Genomic DNA, 16,626 nt, shown 5'->3' on the forward strand with positions numbered 1-16,626 from the left:
AATTGTTTGCCAATGAACAATGCTATATTCCTACCAACTGTATCCCTTCCATATCACCAAGCTATGCAAAGCTAATTATGCCACACTGCCAGCCACAGTTGGCACACACGGTCGGATTCAATCCAAAACTGTGGTGCTCCCTCAAGTGGTTTTACCAAGTGAGCTACCCAGCAGCCCCTACATAGAGGGTCTTAATCAATACTGTGAGAAAAGCCACAGTGTACCAGCTCCACTGAATGGCTGCAAATACATGTTCAAAGAAAGAACAGGAGATAGAAGGAACAGAAATAGACGCACAATGTGTACCTCTTCAAGCTTTTCACAAATTTGCTGGTGGGCTGAAAAAGGTGTCGCAGGCTTTTGGAAACTGAGTGCTTTCTCACATGCGCTGGTGCTTTGCACTGCTCTGTAATGAAAATTTAAACAGGTTATACAATGACGTATCAAACTTAAGCCAAACAATGATAGAGGGCAAAATAAAATAAACTTTAATTTTACTTATTTACTTACTAAATCAATCATTCTGTTCAATCTTACAATGGGAGCATGCATATGTGGGTGAACGTATTTAACTGATTCCGTGTAAAACCAGTTCGGAGAAACAGTTGCCTCATTTAGTCAGTTCCAATTAAGCCACGACCCAGTAAATTGTAAATAAACACAAGCATTCAGAGGCTTTCAGACGACTACTAAAGACTACACCAAGCACAACTCTACTCAACTTGTGCTACCCTCGGCAACTGGGTTACTTTTCCATCTGGTCATGTTGAGTGTGATGGGATTTCACCAGAGATGGCAGTTTAAATGACACACAGAGCGCTGTGTTTTGTCTGTCCTTCTTGAAGCTGCCCACTGTCCACACTTCACTGCTTATCAGGGAACAGTGTTGTTTTGTCCTTCAATCAGCTGGTCCTTATTGCAGCTGTGCTGGTGTGGTACGGGCGTGACAGGAGCCGGGGGCGAACACGTCTGTATATTTACTCACTCGGGCAGTACATGTAGGTGTCAGAGCGTGGCATGTCAGGCACTAAAGAGGTAGGGGAGTACCGGGGACCCTGGCTGACAGGGAGGCTAGTTGTCTCCTCAGGGGGTTTGTTTATTTTTGGTTGGGCCTGAGGAGGGGGTGCTGATGGCGTAGTGGAAGAGGGAGGATAATGTGCTTTGCAATTCATTAGGAGCCGCTGGTCCCAAGAAGCCCCGGAGCCAAAATCTCACCTCGCTCCCTGGTGTACGTCGCTTAAGTCAATAAACCCCCCGCTGCGGAGAATGAACTAATTGACTTTTCTCGAGGCATTGAGGTGAAATAACAAGAAAATTCTCCTCGCGTTTCCCTCCCCCCATTCCAAAACTCTGCCGCTTGCCCTCCTTCTCCCCGGGTCGAGCGAGACAGACAGGTTGGCCTGCTGCTGGGGTCACTGTGTTGGTGAAGGCCCCTTTCACAGTTTAATTAATAGTGTTTTGAGAAGGAGGGAGTGTAGTATGTGTGTGTGTGAGTGTGTGTGTGTGAGGGGGGGGGGGGGGGGGGGGTTGGATGTGTAGACGGGAGCACTGGAGTCCTTACGGGGCTGTTCCACGAGTCACTGTCAATTTAATCCCCTGAAACTAAAGCAAAGGCTCAATTTCTACAAGAACAACAAACATGACCCTGTGCAGACAGACCTGGCTACCGTATGTGAACCACGGCTTGCACTCTGAAAGCTGGGCCAGGGCTGAAAGCTCGCCATTATGCAGCGTTCCTCCGTGCAACACTGCAGCTCTGTTGAGAAGCTACTCCCCCATGATGCTAAACAACAATAACAGCGAGCTGCAGATCCTCGGAGAGACAAACGGCTGGTTTCGGCCAACCGTCCTGGTCCAGTGACCGTCACAGAAATGCAACGCTATTTAGCACACCAAGCCTTTCTACATGCCAGTGCTCAGGAGGGGACAACTTGGGCTTAGATTTTTGACTGAAATATTTGGTGCTCAGAGCTGCTGTGAGCAGGGATTGTTACTGAAAGTGCAGAAGAAGAACAGACGAACACAGCGATGAATACGTTTTCACTGTGCAAAGAGGTACTGTATGGAGGGGTCTACAGGCGAACCTCTTACCGTGGCACACGCAATGCAGAGAGGTCTGTAGGGGTCTACAGGAGAACCTCTTACCATGGTACACGCAATGCAGAGAGGTCTGTAGGGGTCTACAGGAGAACCTCTTACCATGGTACATGCAATGCAGAGGTCTGTAGGGGTCTACAGGAGAACCTCTTACCATGGTACACACAATGCAGAGGTCTGTAGGGGTCAACAGGAGAGGTATGGAGTAGTCTACTGGAGAACCTACCGTGGCACACACAATGCCGGTGGGCATCTTTGATCTGTCCCAGCAGCTGGTCCAGGGCCTCTTTCTGGCCCCTTTGCCGTGGCTCACGCCCATCAATCTCCCTCCAGCCTGCAAACACACAGGCAGTATGTGAGGTCCAACCGCAAGCAGCATCATGTGCCTCTGGACACCCAGAGCAGCAGTAAATCATCCACAGGAAGGGATGAATCTCAGTATAAAACATGAGTCAAGCAATGTGTGATGTCATAAACACTACAGCAATACGCCAACACAGCAATGCGATCATTGAGGAAATCACTAATTAGGAACAATAGAGGATATCAGTGCAGCAGCGAGACAAATTGATGCAGATAAGACACAGATTCACTGTGCCCCATGGAAAATTTTATGAGCACTGCATTCCTGACAGTACAACTGGGCTCTTGAATGTGCTTGCTTTCTGTCATAAGGGCCTTACTTTCCTGCTTTACTCTACCCACACAGACATATAGTAACAGAAATGGAAATCACTGGTACACTAGCATATAGACACACACACACACACACACACACATACAGCTTTTTTCACTAACTTCCCCAATGACAGTTGTGGTTCTGCATTTTCAATTCTATCTAATCCTCTCTGAGTCAGTGGCCTATTATGTTGTAAGAGTTAACATACTTCAGACGTCAGCAACTGCAAACGTGACGATTGTCCTTCACCATTAACCATTTCACAAAACTTCAGAAATTAGATAACTTGGAGACACACAGGCTGTTTCCTGGGAAGCCAGCGTTGGTACATACAGAGGCTTCCACCATGAAGCTCGTCTGACGTAACGGACCACGCACATCGAAGGGAAGATTACGGAAAACACGGAGGGAGGACTTGTTACGGCCTCTCAACACCTCAGCTGTTGTGGGGTGACTTAACACTGCCACTTCACTGACCTCATCGAGTACTCTCCTGGCAAAACACTTTGCTACAGTTACAGTGTGTGACGTTCGCACGGCGTTCCCGAGAGATGACTTCCTGTGATCCAACGGCAGCCAGCTGTCCCCTTCTCAGGGAGCGCCGTCGTCAAGAGGGCGGGTTAAAAGTTCACCCCGGGGAAAAGGAAGACGGAGATCTGCTAGATTGGTACAGTCTTTTACACTGTATCGAACAGATCTGTCTAAATCCCTGATAACTTTATGGCCTCGATCCAAACATTTGCCCTTGGCGTCAACTCTATAGTCAATAGAATGTTTCATTTCTTTACAGTTAGGAAATATCAGTAATCATTAAGTTGTCAGTAAGTTAATTTACGAAACTGTGTCTGTCGAAGTTAAGGATGAATGTTGATTGAATATAGGCTTATGTCCTATGTGAGAAGCATCTAACTGCAGGAGTGTAACAGGGTACAGAGTCTGTGCTCCTGCCACAGACAGGAGTGCTTCAGTGAGCTGAAGTTGAGTCTGTCTGTGCCAGTGGAGTTTGGTTTACCCTGCCAACTCCACACTTGTACATACAAACATTGGAAGAGGAGACGTGCCATGCTGGCGGTGGGGCAGCATGCTAAGATAAAACACAGCATGCTAAGAGCTTGGTTGAGTAGACTCAAAACATTGATGCTAACCCAGCTGAAAAAAAACAACTCAAGCTATGTTTTGAAACAGCCCAGTTCAGACCAGCTCCATCCTCAACATGGTTTGACCAGCTCAAGGCATGTTTTGAAATACCTGGTAGCTGGTCATTTCAAGCTGGTATAGCTGGACACCAGGGAATGCATTAAACTGCCTCGTCTTTAAACTGGAAAGGGAGCTTCCTCAATCACAGAACTAGTGCTGGCTCTGAGTTTGGATCAGTCAGGACTGAGTTCCAGCCAGGAAGCTACTGTATTGTGGTTCGAAAATCATAGAATCTCATCGCTGGAAGAGAAAGCTGGAAGGAGAGGGTGGGAGGAGATGGACTTACTGGAGGGGGCTGCACAGGCCGGGACAGATGTCTGTGGAGGTCCCCATCCCTTCATGTTGTAAGCAGACACCTGCACATAGTAGTGAGTCCCCTGAAATGAGAAGCAGAGTGATTATTGAATATTGATTATTCATTCATTCATCATTGTCTGCGATGATGGTACTCTCAATATATAAGTAGTCCAGAATGTTCATGTGGCTGAAAAGCCTGGATGTCAGATACAATACTGTCCATACAGCACAAAAAAACAATCACTATGTGGTAAAAGTGCAGACTTTCAGCTTTGATTTAATGGCTGTCACATTGCTGTCCAAATACTTATGGACTGCACTGTACATGTACAACAAAAAATCCCACATGACAGCAGAAAGTACAGCTTAATATTGCTTGGGCAAAACATGGAAATTTGATGGTAGCAATCTTGTAGGAGACTTAAAAAAACAAAACTGCAGCCGTGGGGTAACTGACAGGCACACTGAAGCTGCAACAGAACAGATCAAAGGGCCTGTTCTGAAGTACTACCCCCATCACAAAGATCCTTTGTACTGGACTGAGGGCAAAAAGATCCAATTTTACCATTCAATATTAGCCTAAGCAACAGGTCCACTGAGTGTAATGACCAGATGGAGCAGGGTGTGATGAAGCCAGTGGTCTCGAACTTGTTGCCACGGAGGGCCGTGTGTATGCAGTTTTCCATTCCAACCAATTAATGCTGCCTTAATTGATGCCAATTACTCATTTGGCCATATGCATTTAATGGCATCAAAGCACTGACTATAAGCAACAGTTATTTAGACAACACAAATAACACATTTCAGTTTATTATGCAATAACACACAGAAAGGGGCGACTTACCACGTATACCTTCGAGTGTATGATTTCAACTATACAAGCGTATACAACAGGTTTATAAATACAAAAAATCCCGTATCCCATTTTTACAGCAGAATGGACCTCTTCTGAAGTGTTGCTAGGTCACATATCTCTGATACAATGAGTCAACCAAACTTAAACATAGTGGCTTCGCTAAGTTATGAGTGACTTAACATGTGATAATGTCACTCCTTCAAATGTCTCTCAGCCAATCACAATGCAAGTGCAGAACTAACTGTTGTATAACATACATTTACAAACCTAAAGCACCAATTCAGTAAATAATTTAACTAATTATATAAGAAAGAGGCTGAGGCTTAAATAAAAAAGCAGCAGACCCTGGAAGTCGTTCGAGATGAGCAGGGCGCTGGGAGAGGACTTTGGTTTTTCGAGGAGTCGCCGGACAGGGGGTGCGCTAACGCTCAGGAAGTGAGGACGCGGGGTCTATCCGTGTAACCAGGCCGCTCACCACTTTCTCAGCCCGATAAATCAGAGCCGGCGGGGGCCCTGACCGTCACCTGACCCCTCCTGACGCGGGGGAGCGCCGGGGGTGGCGTGGGGAGCCTGCTGAGACGGCGGCGCTGCCTACAGACACCAATTAGCCACGGAGCTGGTGCGGGGTTTGATCTGCCCAGGTAGGGGAGCTGGGCACACGCGGGGGGGCTGATTTATTGGGGTATAACTCTCAGAGCAGGTTGTGTGCGGGGGGACACCGAGAGAGCGGGCAGATGGATGGGGCTGGAGCCAAACGAGAGAGTGAGTGAGAGAGAGAGAGGGAGAGACAGAGAGAGGGAGACAGAGAGAGAGACCTTATGAAAATTGGAATTTACTTGAATATATTGTAATTATGTGCTTTAAATGTGAAGATTAAGAGAAAATATTCTTTATATTAAATATAAAGAATAACAAATATATTTCACAGCAATGTATTTCTGAAATATAGTGGAGTATATTTGCCTTTATATTGTAAAATGTTGCAATGTATTTTCTGATGATTTTATTTGATGATGCAGCATATCTTTTTTCCTAAAAGGGGGAAGAAAGAGAGAGAGAGATAGGGAGAGATTTTAAGGAGAGGAGAGCTGAGATGCTGCATTTCAGATGTTTGGCGCTACATTTTAGTTACACAGAGTTTAGTTCAGGAGCTGCAATGAATGCTATAAGTATTTAAAGTTGTAAAGTATATGCTTCCATAAATTTATTAACTGAAGAGTAATTCTCCTTTTCATAAACTTTAGATTTACCGTGATCTAATATTGAGATATTACAACATGCAGCAAATTGGCGTTTATACACTGAAGAGAAGATGTATGACACTACAGGCTGGTATTAATCATTTCTTTATGAATGAGCCTAAAATTAGCCTCCGCCAGCGAGTTCCCAAAAACCCGACCATGGCAGGACCGTCGTGGAACAGGGAGGAGGCGTTTCGAAGGAGTTTTTTTTAGCTTTGGTTCCACTGCCAGGGCGATTGGTCACACGTCTTTTGAAGGACTCGCGGCTTTCAGGTAGGGGATGAAAGGCCTGGTGATTTACAGGAGAGTAAATCAGGAGAGTAAATCAGCTGGCAGCTTGGGAGCACTCCTCCCGTCTCCAGCGGGTTAAAATGGCCCAGAAAGCGCTCAGTCTTTCACGTTTTACACTCTGTCTCAGCCTTCAGATTTACAGACACCCGAGTCACTGCGGCCTGCTGACTCATCATCGGCAACACTGAGAGAGCGTTCTCACAAATCCACTCCGATCAAGTGCCAAGTATCAGTCATCATTTTATGGATCAAAAATAAACATGACATCCAATACTTTTTTACTGGTAATCATTGAAATACCCTCCAGAAAAGACACTTCCCCCAGAATTAATGTTTTGGTTGGAGGAGCATGCATGCACCATACAATCACTATGAAACAGCTTGCTCTGTGTATGATAAAATGTCTAATCAACTCGATAACGCACCTTTGAAATGCGTTAAAGTGCTGTAAATTGGAATTGAAAATTGAATATTGATATTTAACATAACATATATAACATGTTAAAGTAATATTCTGTACAATATAATACAATTCATGTATGATGCATTGTGACATATTTAGAACTGTCTTTAAAAAAAGGAAAAAAAAAGATTTTAAAAATTTAGAAAGCTTGTAGTAAGAAAAGTTTGTGAACTTTAGAAAAAAGTTATATGTTATAAGTTGCCTCTAACAGCTGTCGAAAAAACCGAACATTGTTTTTGTTTATTTTTCTCAACAGTAAACAGGAGCATTTAAGTTAATTGCATCCCTTCTTTGGTTTTATATAAAGATGGAGTAAGCACCAGGAGGAGCAGACTGAAATACAGTTTAACACAGGCTGAAACAGACCAGGGAGACCTGGAATCAGCACATAACTGCACATATCCAGGCCTTACATGACATTAAAGAATAATGGCAGTTACTGACAGTTAAATCAGTGATTCAGTAAGAAGTGCAGTGTGAGCACATAATTGGGGTACAGAGACAATTCTCTGGCCTAATTTTTAACTACCAGAAAAGTATTGCTGATGTGGAAGCCTTCCTCAGAGAGTGTAAAGTCTGTGTGAGTCTGTATACACTCACTGAGCACTTTATTAGGTAGGCCTGTACACCACGCATTACAACAGTGGAATGCAGAACAGCGTCTCTGAACACACAGTGTGTTAAACCTCTTAGGTGGATTGGCCACAGCAGCAGAAGACCAATAAGTCAAAACATAAGTCTAATAAATACCTAATAAAGTGCTCACTGAGAGTAGGAAGCAAATCTGAATGAGGCTGTATTCTTTATATGCCAACTCAAGCTAACAATCTCAGAATCGCACACTGCAGGTACTATCAAGTTTCGCAAGGATGCTTTTCATTTTACCTTTACAATATTTCACAGTATCTCCCATGGCTACTTTTCTTTTGCCCTTCACATTTTTTGTCAGGTGTGTGGTTGTCATGACACCCAAAGCTCTCAAAAAAAATGTGTCTATGTGATTCCATAGAGAGACCCCTCTCTTTTTGCCGGCAAAATGGTTCTTTGTCTGAGAGCTTTGACACGTCACACCTATGATCGAGGGTTCTATAAAGAACTAAAAATGGTTCCTCTATGAAAGAAGCCTTTTTTTCTGAGAGTATAGTTCAAGCAGGAGGTTTCTGCACCTGGGTGAAAATGTGAGGTTAACATGTACTGACCGATGTGAGTCCAGTGATGGTGTACTGCAGGGTTCTGGTATCTTCTACCACGCTCTCCCCCAGCAGGGGACACATAGAGGGGCTGCAGCTCCAGCACACTGCCCAAAAACACACAGCTGTTTGCAAAGGCAAACTTTGGCGCCACAATCTTTAACAAAACTACATTAAAACTACATTAAAAAAACCAATGCAGTTAATAAAAATAAAAAACATGCTTTGATTGTGTTGTGTCACCATAAAAGCAATGCTACCAGGACATGACTATTGGGTAATAGAGTAGTCATCAAAGGGCAACAGCATGTATGACTCTCTGAGTCAGACTGGTTACCATCTTAAGAATATAATTTCCCACAGAGCAGAGAATTATGTGCTAAAATAACAAAAGTTTTCTTGGCAGTGGTTTGGAAACCTTACGGAATACAATGATTTTTCTGTACACTTTAACTTGCTGTGGTCAGTTTCACAATCTGTCAGTGAAACTGCAAGAGGCCTCTTGTAGGTAACTTTCTTTACTGACCTCTATGCTGCACTGTACTAGATACCAGTGGGACTTCTATGCTGCACTGTACTAGATACCAGTGCGACCTCTATGCTGCACTGTACTAGATACCAGTTGGACTTCTATGCTGCGCTGTACTAGATACCAGTGTGACCTCTGTGCTGCACTGTACTAGATACCAGTGGGACTTCTATGCTGCACTGTACTAGATACCAGTGTGACCTCTATGCTGCACTGTACTAGATACCAGTGGGACCTCTATACTGCACTGTACTAGATACCAGTGCGACCTCTATGCTGCACTGTACTAGATACCACTGGGACCTCTATGCTGTACTGTACTAGATACCAGTGGGACCTCTATACTGCACTGTATTAATACTAGTGGGACCTCTATGCTGCACTGAACTAGGTACCAGTGAGACCTCTATGCTGCACTGTACTAGATACCAGTTGGTGATAAGAGATTCATTTGAGCCCGACTCCCCACCCACCCTTGTTGTACTCACCCTTGTATCTTGTGACAACAGCAGAATTGACACAGAGGGGCTCTTGAAAATTCACCCTTAGGCTGGAGTTGCTGCCGACAGACAGACGGACGTTGCTTGGGGCGTCGGGTGGACCTGGAGGAGATGGATGCCCTCAGCTGAGCGCTCAAAATGCTACTGTCTGTACTCATATCCATTTATTTCACAGTAGGGAGTGGCCACACTGAACTGTACTGCAACATCTACAGAATTGCTGATGATAACAGGGCGGGCAAATGTACTTCCTGGCAAATGTACATGGAACTAGAAGGTCAAACTGAAGGAAATAGGAATTCTATACATTTATTTGAGTTAAAACATAATTACTACAATTTACAACATTTCATATAGATGTTCCTTTTTTTTTTTTGTACATTTAAGTTGTACATTTAAGAAACACGGGTACAGTAATCTGTAGACAGGGGACTAGAGGTATTGCGCTAGGGTGGAAATGTATTCTTATATGCTAGAGATGCCAGTCTCCACGTTGTAAACATCAGGCCAGATGCACTGCATGCTGGGCTCACTCTCTCCACAGCCTCAACATGGAAACCATTAACAGCTCAGCCCAGACAGAGTGCCACCAAACCCACCCTGGTAAAAACAAAAATCAAGGGAACTTTGGAAGGATCTGGGCACCGACTGCACTTGCTCTGAAATTAATCAGAGCGCTTGATGTTTCTCAGACGGGCAGTGCTCCAATCGACACGCGACACACTAAAGCTGCAACAGGAGGTCCCGAAAGGGCGCCGAGCCTCGTTATGCTGCAAGCACGCAGAACGCTCACGCTGTCACATTAAAAAGCAACCAGACATCAACAGACTGACTGTGTATCACTGGCAACAATATTTGCCTGATATCTCATACCAGCCCAGATTGTGCAATGCAAGCAGTGTCCACGAGAGGCTCGATTAGCATCAGCTGTAACTTCATCTGCATTCAAACTCAAACCCCAAACTCGGAAAATACTTTTTTTATGTCAGAGCACAGCAGGCCTATAGGAAAGCTTGTCAATATGTAACATTATAGAAGGACTAAAATGCAGAACAAAAGTAGTTATGCAGCGTAAATAGTCTCATTAGTAATAATGGGAGAACCAGAGTGATGTAATCCCAGCTGGAAAAAAACAGCTCAAGCTAGGTTTTGAAACAGCGGCTAGCTTGGTTGACCAGTTCAGACCAGCTGCCAGCTCGGCATGGTTTGACCAGCTCATGCTATGTTTTGAAAGCTGGTTGACCAGCTACCAGCACAGACAAGCTACCAGCACAAGCCGGTTGCCCAACTCATACCTAGCGAGAACAGCTTCATGACCAGCATGGCCATGCTGGTTGACCAACCCATACCCAGCTAGATTAGCTTTATGACCAGCTCCATTTTCAAGCTGGTCATGCTGGCATAGCTGGAGGGATAAGATGGTGTCACAGTGACAGGGAAGGCGGTGGAGACTCACGTGCGTGCTCGAATCCCGTCTTCATGCGCTTGAAGAGCCGATGGCGCCACTCCCAGGCCTTGAGCTGCCTCTCCCTGTCAGAGGCCTCGCGGTCGCCCGGCCCCTCGCTGGCCACCTGCGCCATCAGGTCCGTAACCCGCTGCTCCGCCTCCCGCACCAGCGTGGCCAGGTGCACTGCCCGCCCCTCCAGACTCACGACTGCACAACGTAAAACAGTGAAACTTGTCACGTACCGATTGCACTCCGATTGCACTCCAACACCAAACCCAGGCCCACTGTTACATAAAGTTCCAATGTCTCCCTTCAATAGAAGCACCGATACTAGTAGCAGATGTGAATCTACTCTGATGCCCAATAACTCCATAGCCAAAACAGCTTTGAAATCCATACCAACAGTATATTTTCATTATTTTCACAACTGTGGAGGTTGACATGCTTAGTGACTGGAAACCATAGGATTAAGTGTGGAGTGGATGGGCATGTATGTATTTATGTGATGCAGGTTTTCATAAGTCTGCCAGCATGATGGTAATGCCACCAACTCTAATAACTGAACAATGACAAATAACTGCACAACGTCCCTGTGTTCAGAAGACCGTGTTAGCTCACGATGGTCTGAACAATGCCGTATATATGCCTGGCTTCCTAGTCTCTTGTTAGCAACACCTTCCCCACCACAATGTCACAGTGGAGTACCATTCACTGTATGCTGAAATGGATTGCGCATGTGACTCGTACCAAGTCTTTATGAAAAAGGAGGCAATTATACTATACAAACACACAAATAACAAAGCTGATCTGGAAGTAGTTTGTTTTGTTAGTAGTCATGAAGGTTGTACTGTTTGGAACATGGTGACCTAACTTGGTTTTCAGAACACGGTGAGTTTACGTTATAAGTTTAGGATAGAATCTTTCACAATCTGCGTATTACCAAACTGTTCAAATAATAAAACAAAAACATCCTCACACACAAGCTGCTTTTCATTCACTCAGTCATAAATAATTTACTGCCAATAATTATATAAAAAACTAGAAATAACTGCGCAACGTCCCTGTGTTCGAGAGACCGTGTTAGCTGACAATGGTTAGCTCAACACTGCCATATAAGCCTGCCCGGTTCATAGTATCTCGTTAGCAACAGCTTCCCCACCACAATGTCACAGCGGAGCACCAATACCATGACACTGTATGCTGAAATGAATTGCATATGTAACTTGTACCATGTCTTTATGAAAATGGAGGGAATTATATTTTACAAACACACAAAAAACAAACATGATCTGGAAGTAATTTTTTAGTTATTCGTCAAGAAGGTTGCACTGTTCGGAACATGGTGAGCTAAATTGGTGTTCGGAACATGGTGAGTTTACGTTATAAGTTTAGGATAGAATCTTTCACAATCCGTGTATTACCAAACCGTTCAAATAATAAAACAAAAACATCTTCACACACAAGCTGCTTTTCATTCAGTTGGTCATAAATCATTTACTGCCCCTCTTTTTTTGTGTGTAATATTTGTCCAGGAGGAGATGTCATGGAAAAAAAAATCAAATTTCTTCCGAAAACTGTTGTGCTCCTCCTAGGCGAGGAATCTGAAGAATGAGGAGAATTTCAAATGAAAGGCAAAAAAAAAAAATTGTATCGGTAAGGAAAATTCAGAACGTTAGAAGAATAAGAGGTTTACAACCCATGCAGCTTTTATGATATCCAGACGGTAAAAAATCCCAATGCAGTTACTAAAGCTAATAAAAAACATAGCAAGAACATGGTTACTATTTCTCTGACCATGCATTGGCGTCACTTGAGCTCTAATATATGGATTTCACTGAATCCAGTGCCACCACGCCCTGCCCTTTGGATTTGCATTGGGAAATCCTTGTATTCTTACTCTTGGTGCTCTCACAAAATTGGTCACTGTTTTGGTGTCAGTATTCACAGCCAGTATTTCCAGCTAACACCACAAAACATTCTCACAATGTTGCTGCAGTGCAGTGGCAACGTTATCACCTTGAAAAACACATTCCAGTATCATTGCTGGAACATTCTGTATTAGCTGGGTTCCCCACAACCTATTTGAACCCATACAGTAATCCCTGTCCACATAATTCCAGACAACTGTATGGTTGTTTAATGATAATTGCTTTGCTGTCTCCCTTGCTGCCTGTGAATGCACAGTCTCTCACGCTAGAGCAGGGGCTCCTTGCATGTGTGGCGATGCTGAAAGGGATTCTGGGTGTCTGGAACGCTACCCTGTGTCAGAGGCCCTGCCTCTTGAAGTCTTGAGCGTTGAATCAGTGACTTCCTTTCGAAGCAGATGGAGAGCCTGCTTCTTTGATCTCCATTCTCCTCAGAAAGAGTTTGATTAGAATTGCCTCATAAAAATCTCTCAGTGTCCTGGTTTGTATTGAACAGAGGGCCTTACACTCAACCCCTCTATTTTTAACGCTCGTCTTATTTGAGTACAGAAAAGCAGTCAAAGAAAGCAAAACCGAGTAAACACCACTTTCCATCCAAGTGTTTCTAATTTAGTTGTACGTTATTTAAAATATTGCCACGGGTTTGGAAATTGTAGACAAATCCAAAGTCAGAGGAGAGGGTCTGTGTAGTATTCCTCTGAACACGAACAGTCAAACGTGAAGGTTTCCACAAAAACACTGCATTTACGCCGACACTCATTTCAAATTTTAAGTAAACGCAGGCCTAATGGTGAAAAAATGTATGCCTGACACGAGAGAAAGGAGCATTATGGCCTGGGTGGCAATGAATGTGTGGGGCTCCTAGCTTTCATTATCGTGTTGTTTTTGGTGGTGCGCTCCCTGTTGCTGTTATTGTTGTTGCTGTTGCCGTGGCGGTACGGTTGCTATGGCGACTCACAGTGCGGGCTCTCCTTGGCCCCAGCCTGGAGCAGCAGCTTGGCCATGGGGACGTTGTTGGTCATTATGGCGATGTCCAGCGGCAGTAGGCCCTCGCTGTTGGGCGTGTTGAGATCCAGCTCCTCCAGGCTGTACTGGGACAGCAGCAGCTGCACCAGGTCCATCTCCTGGTGCTCCACCGCCTCGAACAAGGCCTCGTTGCTCTGGAACTGTCACCAGGGGTGAGAGTAGGGCAGAGAGAGACACGAAGACCACTAAATTACATCACGGTCATTTTACAGATGCTCACAATAAAGTGCAAATCAGAACCAGGGACAAGTGTGTTGAAGACTCCAGAGGAAAGTACAGTTCCAAGTCCTAGACCAGAAACTGTCAACTGGTTCACATACCAAACAAATTCAAAGAATTCCAGTTCATTGTGATGCAGTTCATCAAATTCCACTGATAATTTTCAGTGTAATGCAACTGTAATATAACATTAGGTTCAAAATGTTAATGATGTCTGAAGGACGTCTGAATTGTGTTCTGATGCAGCTGACTGTGGGTTTACTGAAAGAACAGGCCAAGGCGTAAGTGTCTCCCTTACAGACCTGGGACAAATACAGGATTGTTTTGGATTCAGATACTTTTCTACACTTTACTGAGTTTGTCTAGTGTATTAGAACTTCTCAGAAATTGCAAACCTTGCTCTTCTGATGCTCTCAGTTGCTCCGGGCAAGATCAATTGAGCACAGAGAAGCATTTGGACACAAAACGATTGCGTGTTTGACCCAGGTCTCCTCGCTCACCATGGCAGACTTGCGCAGGCGCTCCTTGTCTCCACGTCCTGACACCACGCTGTCCTCCAGGCCTGGGTTTCCCACGCGGAACTTGCCTGAAAGGTTGCGGTAGAGGCGGCGAGCCGCACTGGGCGAGGAGAGGCTGGCAGACTTTCTGGTCTGGGCCGGAGGATGCTCACGCATTGGCTGGGTCATCTTGGAAGACTCAGCCCTGTGGAGGATCAAGGCACTGTCATATAAAAGTCCTTTCTGATCCCGAGTCATACAGGCAAAGCAGCTCACCCTTGCAACCAAAATGTAATACAAGCAGGATAATAAGAACCGATTTTGTAAAATGGCACTTCAGGATTACAGTCCAAAACATAAAACCTTTCCAAGTTATCCATCGTACTGAGGGTGTTTTCAAAGGGCATCAGTGAAATGCCAAATCCACGTCTTTACTTCTATCCATCCCCCGCAGAAAACATTTGATATATTTTGGTTCTGTGACATGGCTCATTCCACAGCACTTTTAAATGTATCTGTAATGAGATCTCCAGACAGAATTACTTACTTCATGTTTTGATTTAAAGTAAACTGATGCCAATTGAAATGTTCTACTACCAGAGCGTATTATTGCTATGTCTGTACACGCTGTCACTCCAATGGCATCATTCCTGACACGATGGCACTGCTTTCAAGAGGGAACCAATCACCAAATGCTCTCCACATGTTTCTTTTTTAAATAGATATTTTTGTATTTTTTCCTACTTGTATAAAATGAACTCTTCAAATGAACTGAAATGCCCAGCTATGAATATATGGGTATTCAAAAGGTTTATGGGGGATATGTCAGGGGATAGACCAGTAGGCGTGGGGCCGTAAATGTCCCTGAATGGGTGTATTTTTTACACATGAGTATTTAGGGGTTTTATCGTCATGGCTCCACTATAGTTCCTCCATACAACAGTCCCTCTAGCTGTGAGTTATGATGTCACTGGGTGCAGTCAGAATCCACACAGACAGTACACACTAATGTGCTTACACAATGGAACACTGGTCTGACTCAGTCTCTGCAAAAGATATATAAATAAATGAATAGAAATAAATGTAAATCTGTTCCCCCCTTTGGTTTTTCTGAATTCTTTGTAATAGCTGGCATTTTTCATCACACTTAAACCTAAACATATTTTCTTCTCTGGGTGAAGGCTTAACAAGAGAGTGATTCACCCCCCCCCCCCCCCCCGTTTTAAGTATCAGTGAAAAAGCCAGACGCACAAACTAACCCAGGAAAAACCAAGACAAATAACCACTCAGCTTTGAGTACAAATCCAGATTCACTTTGTTTTCTGTTTCTACCAAGGAGGCCTTATCTTCTCAAGCACTTATTTGAACCATGCCAGCATTTCCACGAATCCCCACTTAACGAATCTGACTTGATTCGATTCGATTACAGAAACAAATAGAACCGCTGCACGGCACTCAGTACTCAGTCTCAGGCAGGTTGCTGATGTTTTCCAGCCGGGGTTTGTGAACTCCTCAACAATCCCCAGGAGCGTGCTCCTATTGTTCACCGGCCAAGGGTGCCCACCAATAAGAGCGGCGGTGCCCACTTCCCATGGGAGCTGGGAAGCCGCGACCGCTGTGCCTATCTTGGCATCTCAGGCATGCCAGACATCCACCAGCCCTGCAACTGGAAAAATGTTGATGAGTCTTATTCTCGGAAAAGTCTGCATTGTACCCCCGCACACCCGCAGAGCCGCTGATGTAAATGTCAGCAGGACGGCCAAGCGACGGTGACATCTGACGCTGCCTATCCCGCCGGACCCCATCCCAAATTCCAGCCTTCCCTCGGCCCCTGCTTCCCTACTTCAGCACCCGCGGAAAACGCCATCCTTCTCCTCCCCTTTATCGCGACCGGTTACGGCTCGTTTACATTTCCCGCTCGTTTACGTTTACATTAGCTAGCGTGCTAAGCTACGCGTCCAACTTCGACGACAGACCATCTCAAAGTCTGCTCCGAATCTTTTCGCGCCGGTTCAAACCCCTAACGCGAGAGAGGAAAGTGTACACCTCGAGCGCTGTGGTCTGGCCCGCGCCAGGCGGAGAAGATGCGCGAGTTTTGCCATTACACACGGCGGCTGGCCGTGCCCACTGCCGCGGCGGCCAAACGGGGGGAAAAAAAACGAACAGAAAAAG

At 44.9% G+C, this 16,626-nt stretch overlaps 1 protein-coding gene across 1 annotated transcript in view; it reads right to left on the reverse strand.

Annotated features, from left to right (window-relative positions):
* Positions 1-16,626, reverse strand: part of LOC133121256 (ankyrin repeat and fibronectin type-III domain-containing protein 1) — a 161,234-nt gene that overhangs the window by 11,483 nt on the left and 133,125 nt on the right. The window contains exons 6-13 of the mRNA XM_061230462.1: positions 14,458-14,659; positions 13,671-13,878; positions 10,797-10,994; positions 9,329-9,442; positions 8,321-8,418; positions 4,260-4,350; positions 2,324-2,431; positions 307-406 (exon numbers count right to left, since the gene is read on the reverse strand). Coding sequence (XP_061086446.1) covers positions 307-406; positions 2,324-2,431; positions 4,260-4,350; positions 8,321-8,418; positions 9,329-9,442; positions 10,797-10,994; positions 13,671-13,878; positions 14,458-14,659 — 1,119 coding nt within the window. The remainder of the gene's footprint in view (positions 1-306; positions 407-2,323; positions 2,432-4,259; positions 4,351-8,320; positions 8,419-9,328; positions 9,443-10,796; positions 10,995-13,670; positions 13,879-14,457; positions 14,660-16,626) is intronic.

The sequence above is a fragment of the Conger conger genome, chromosome 2, assembly GCF_963514075.1.
Source record: "Conger conger chromosome 2, fConCon1.1, whole genome shotgun sequence".
Taxonomy (NCBI): domain Eukaryota; kingdom Metazoa; phylum Chordata; class Actinopteri; order Anguilliformes; family Congridae; genus Conger; species Conger conger.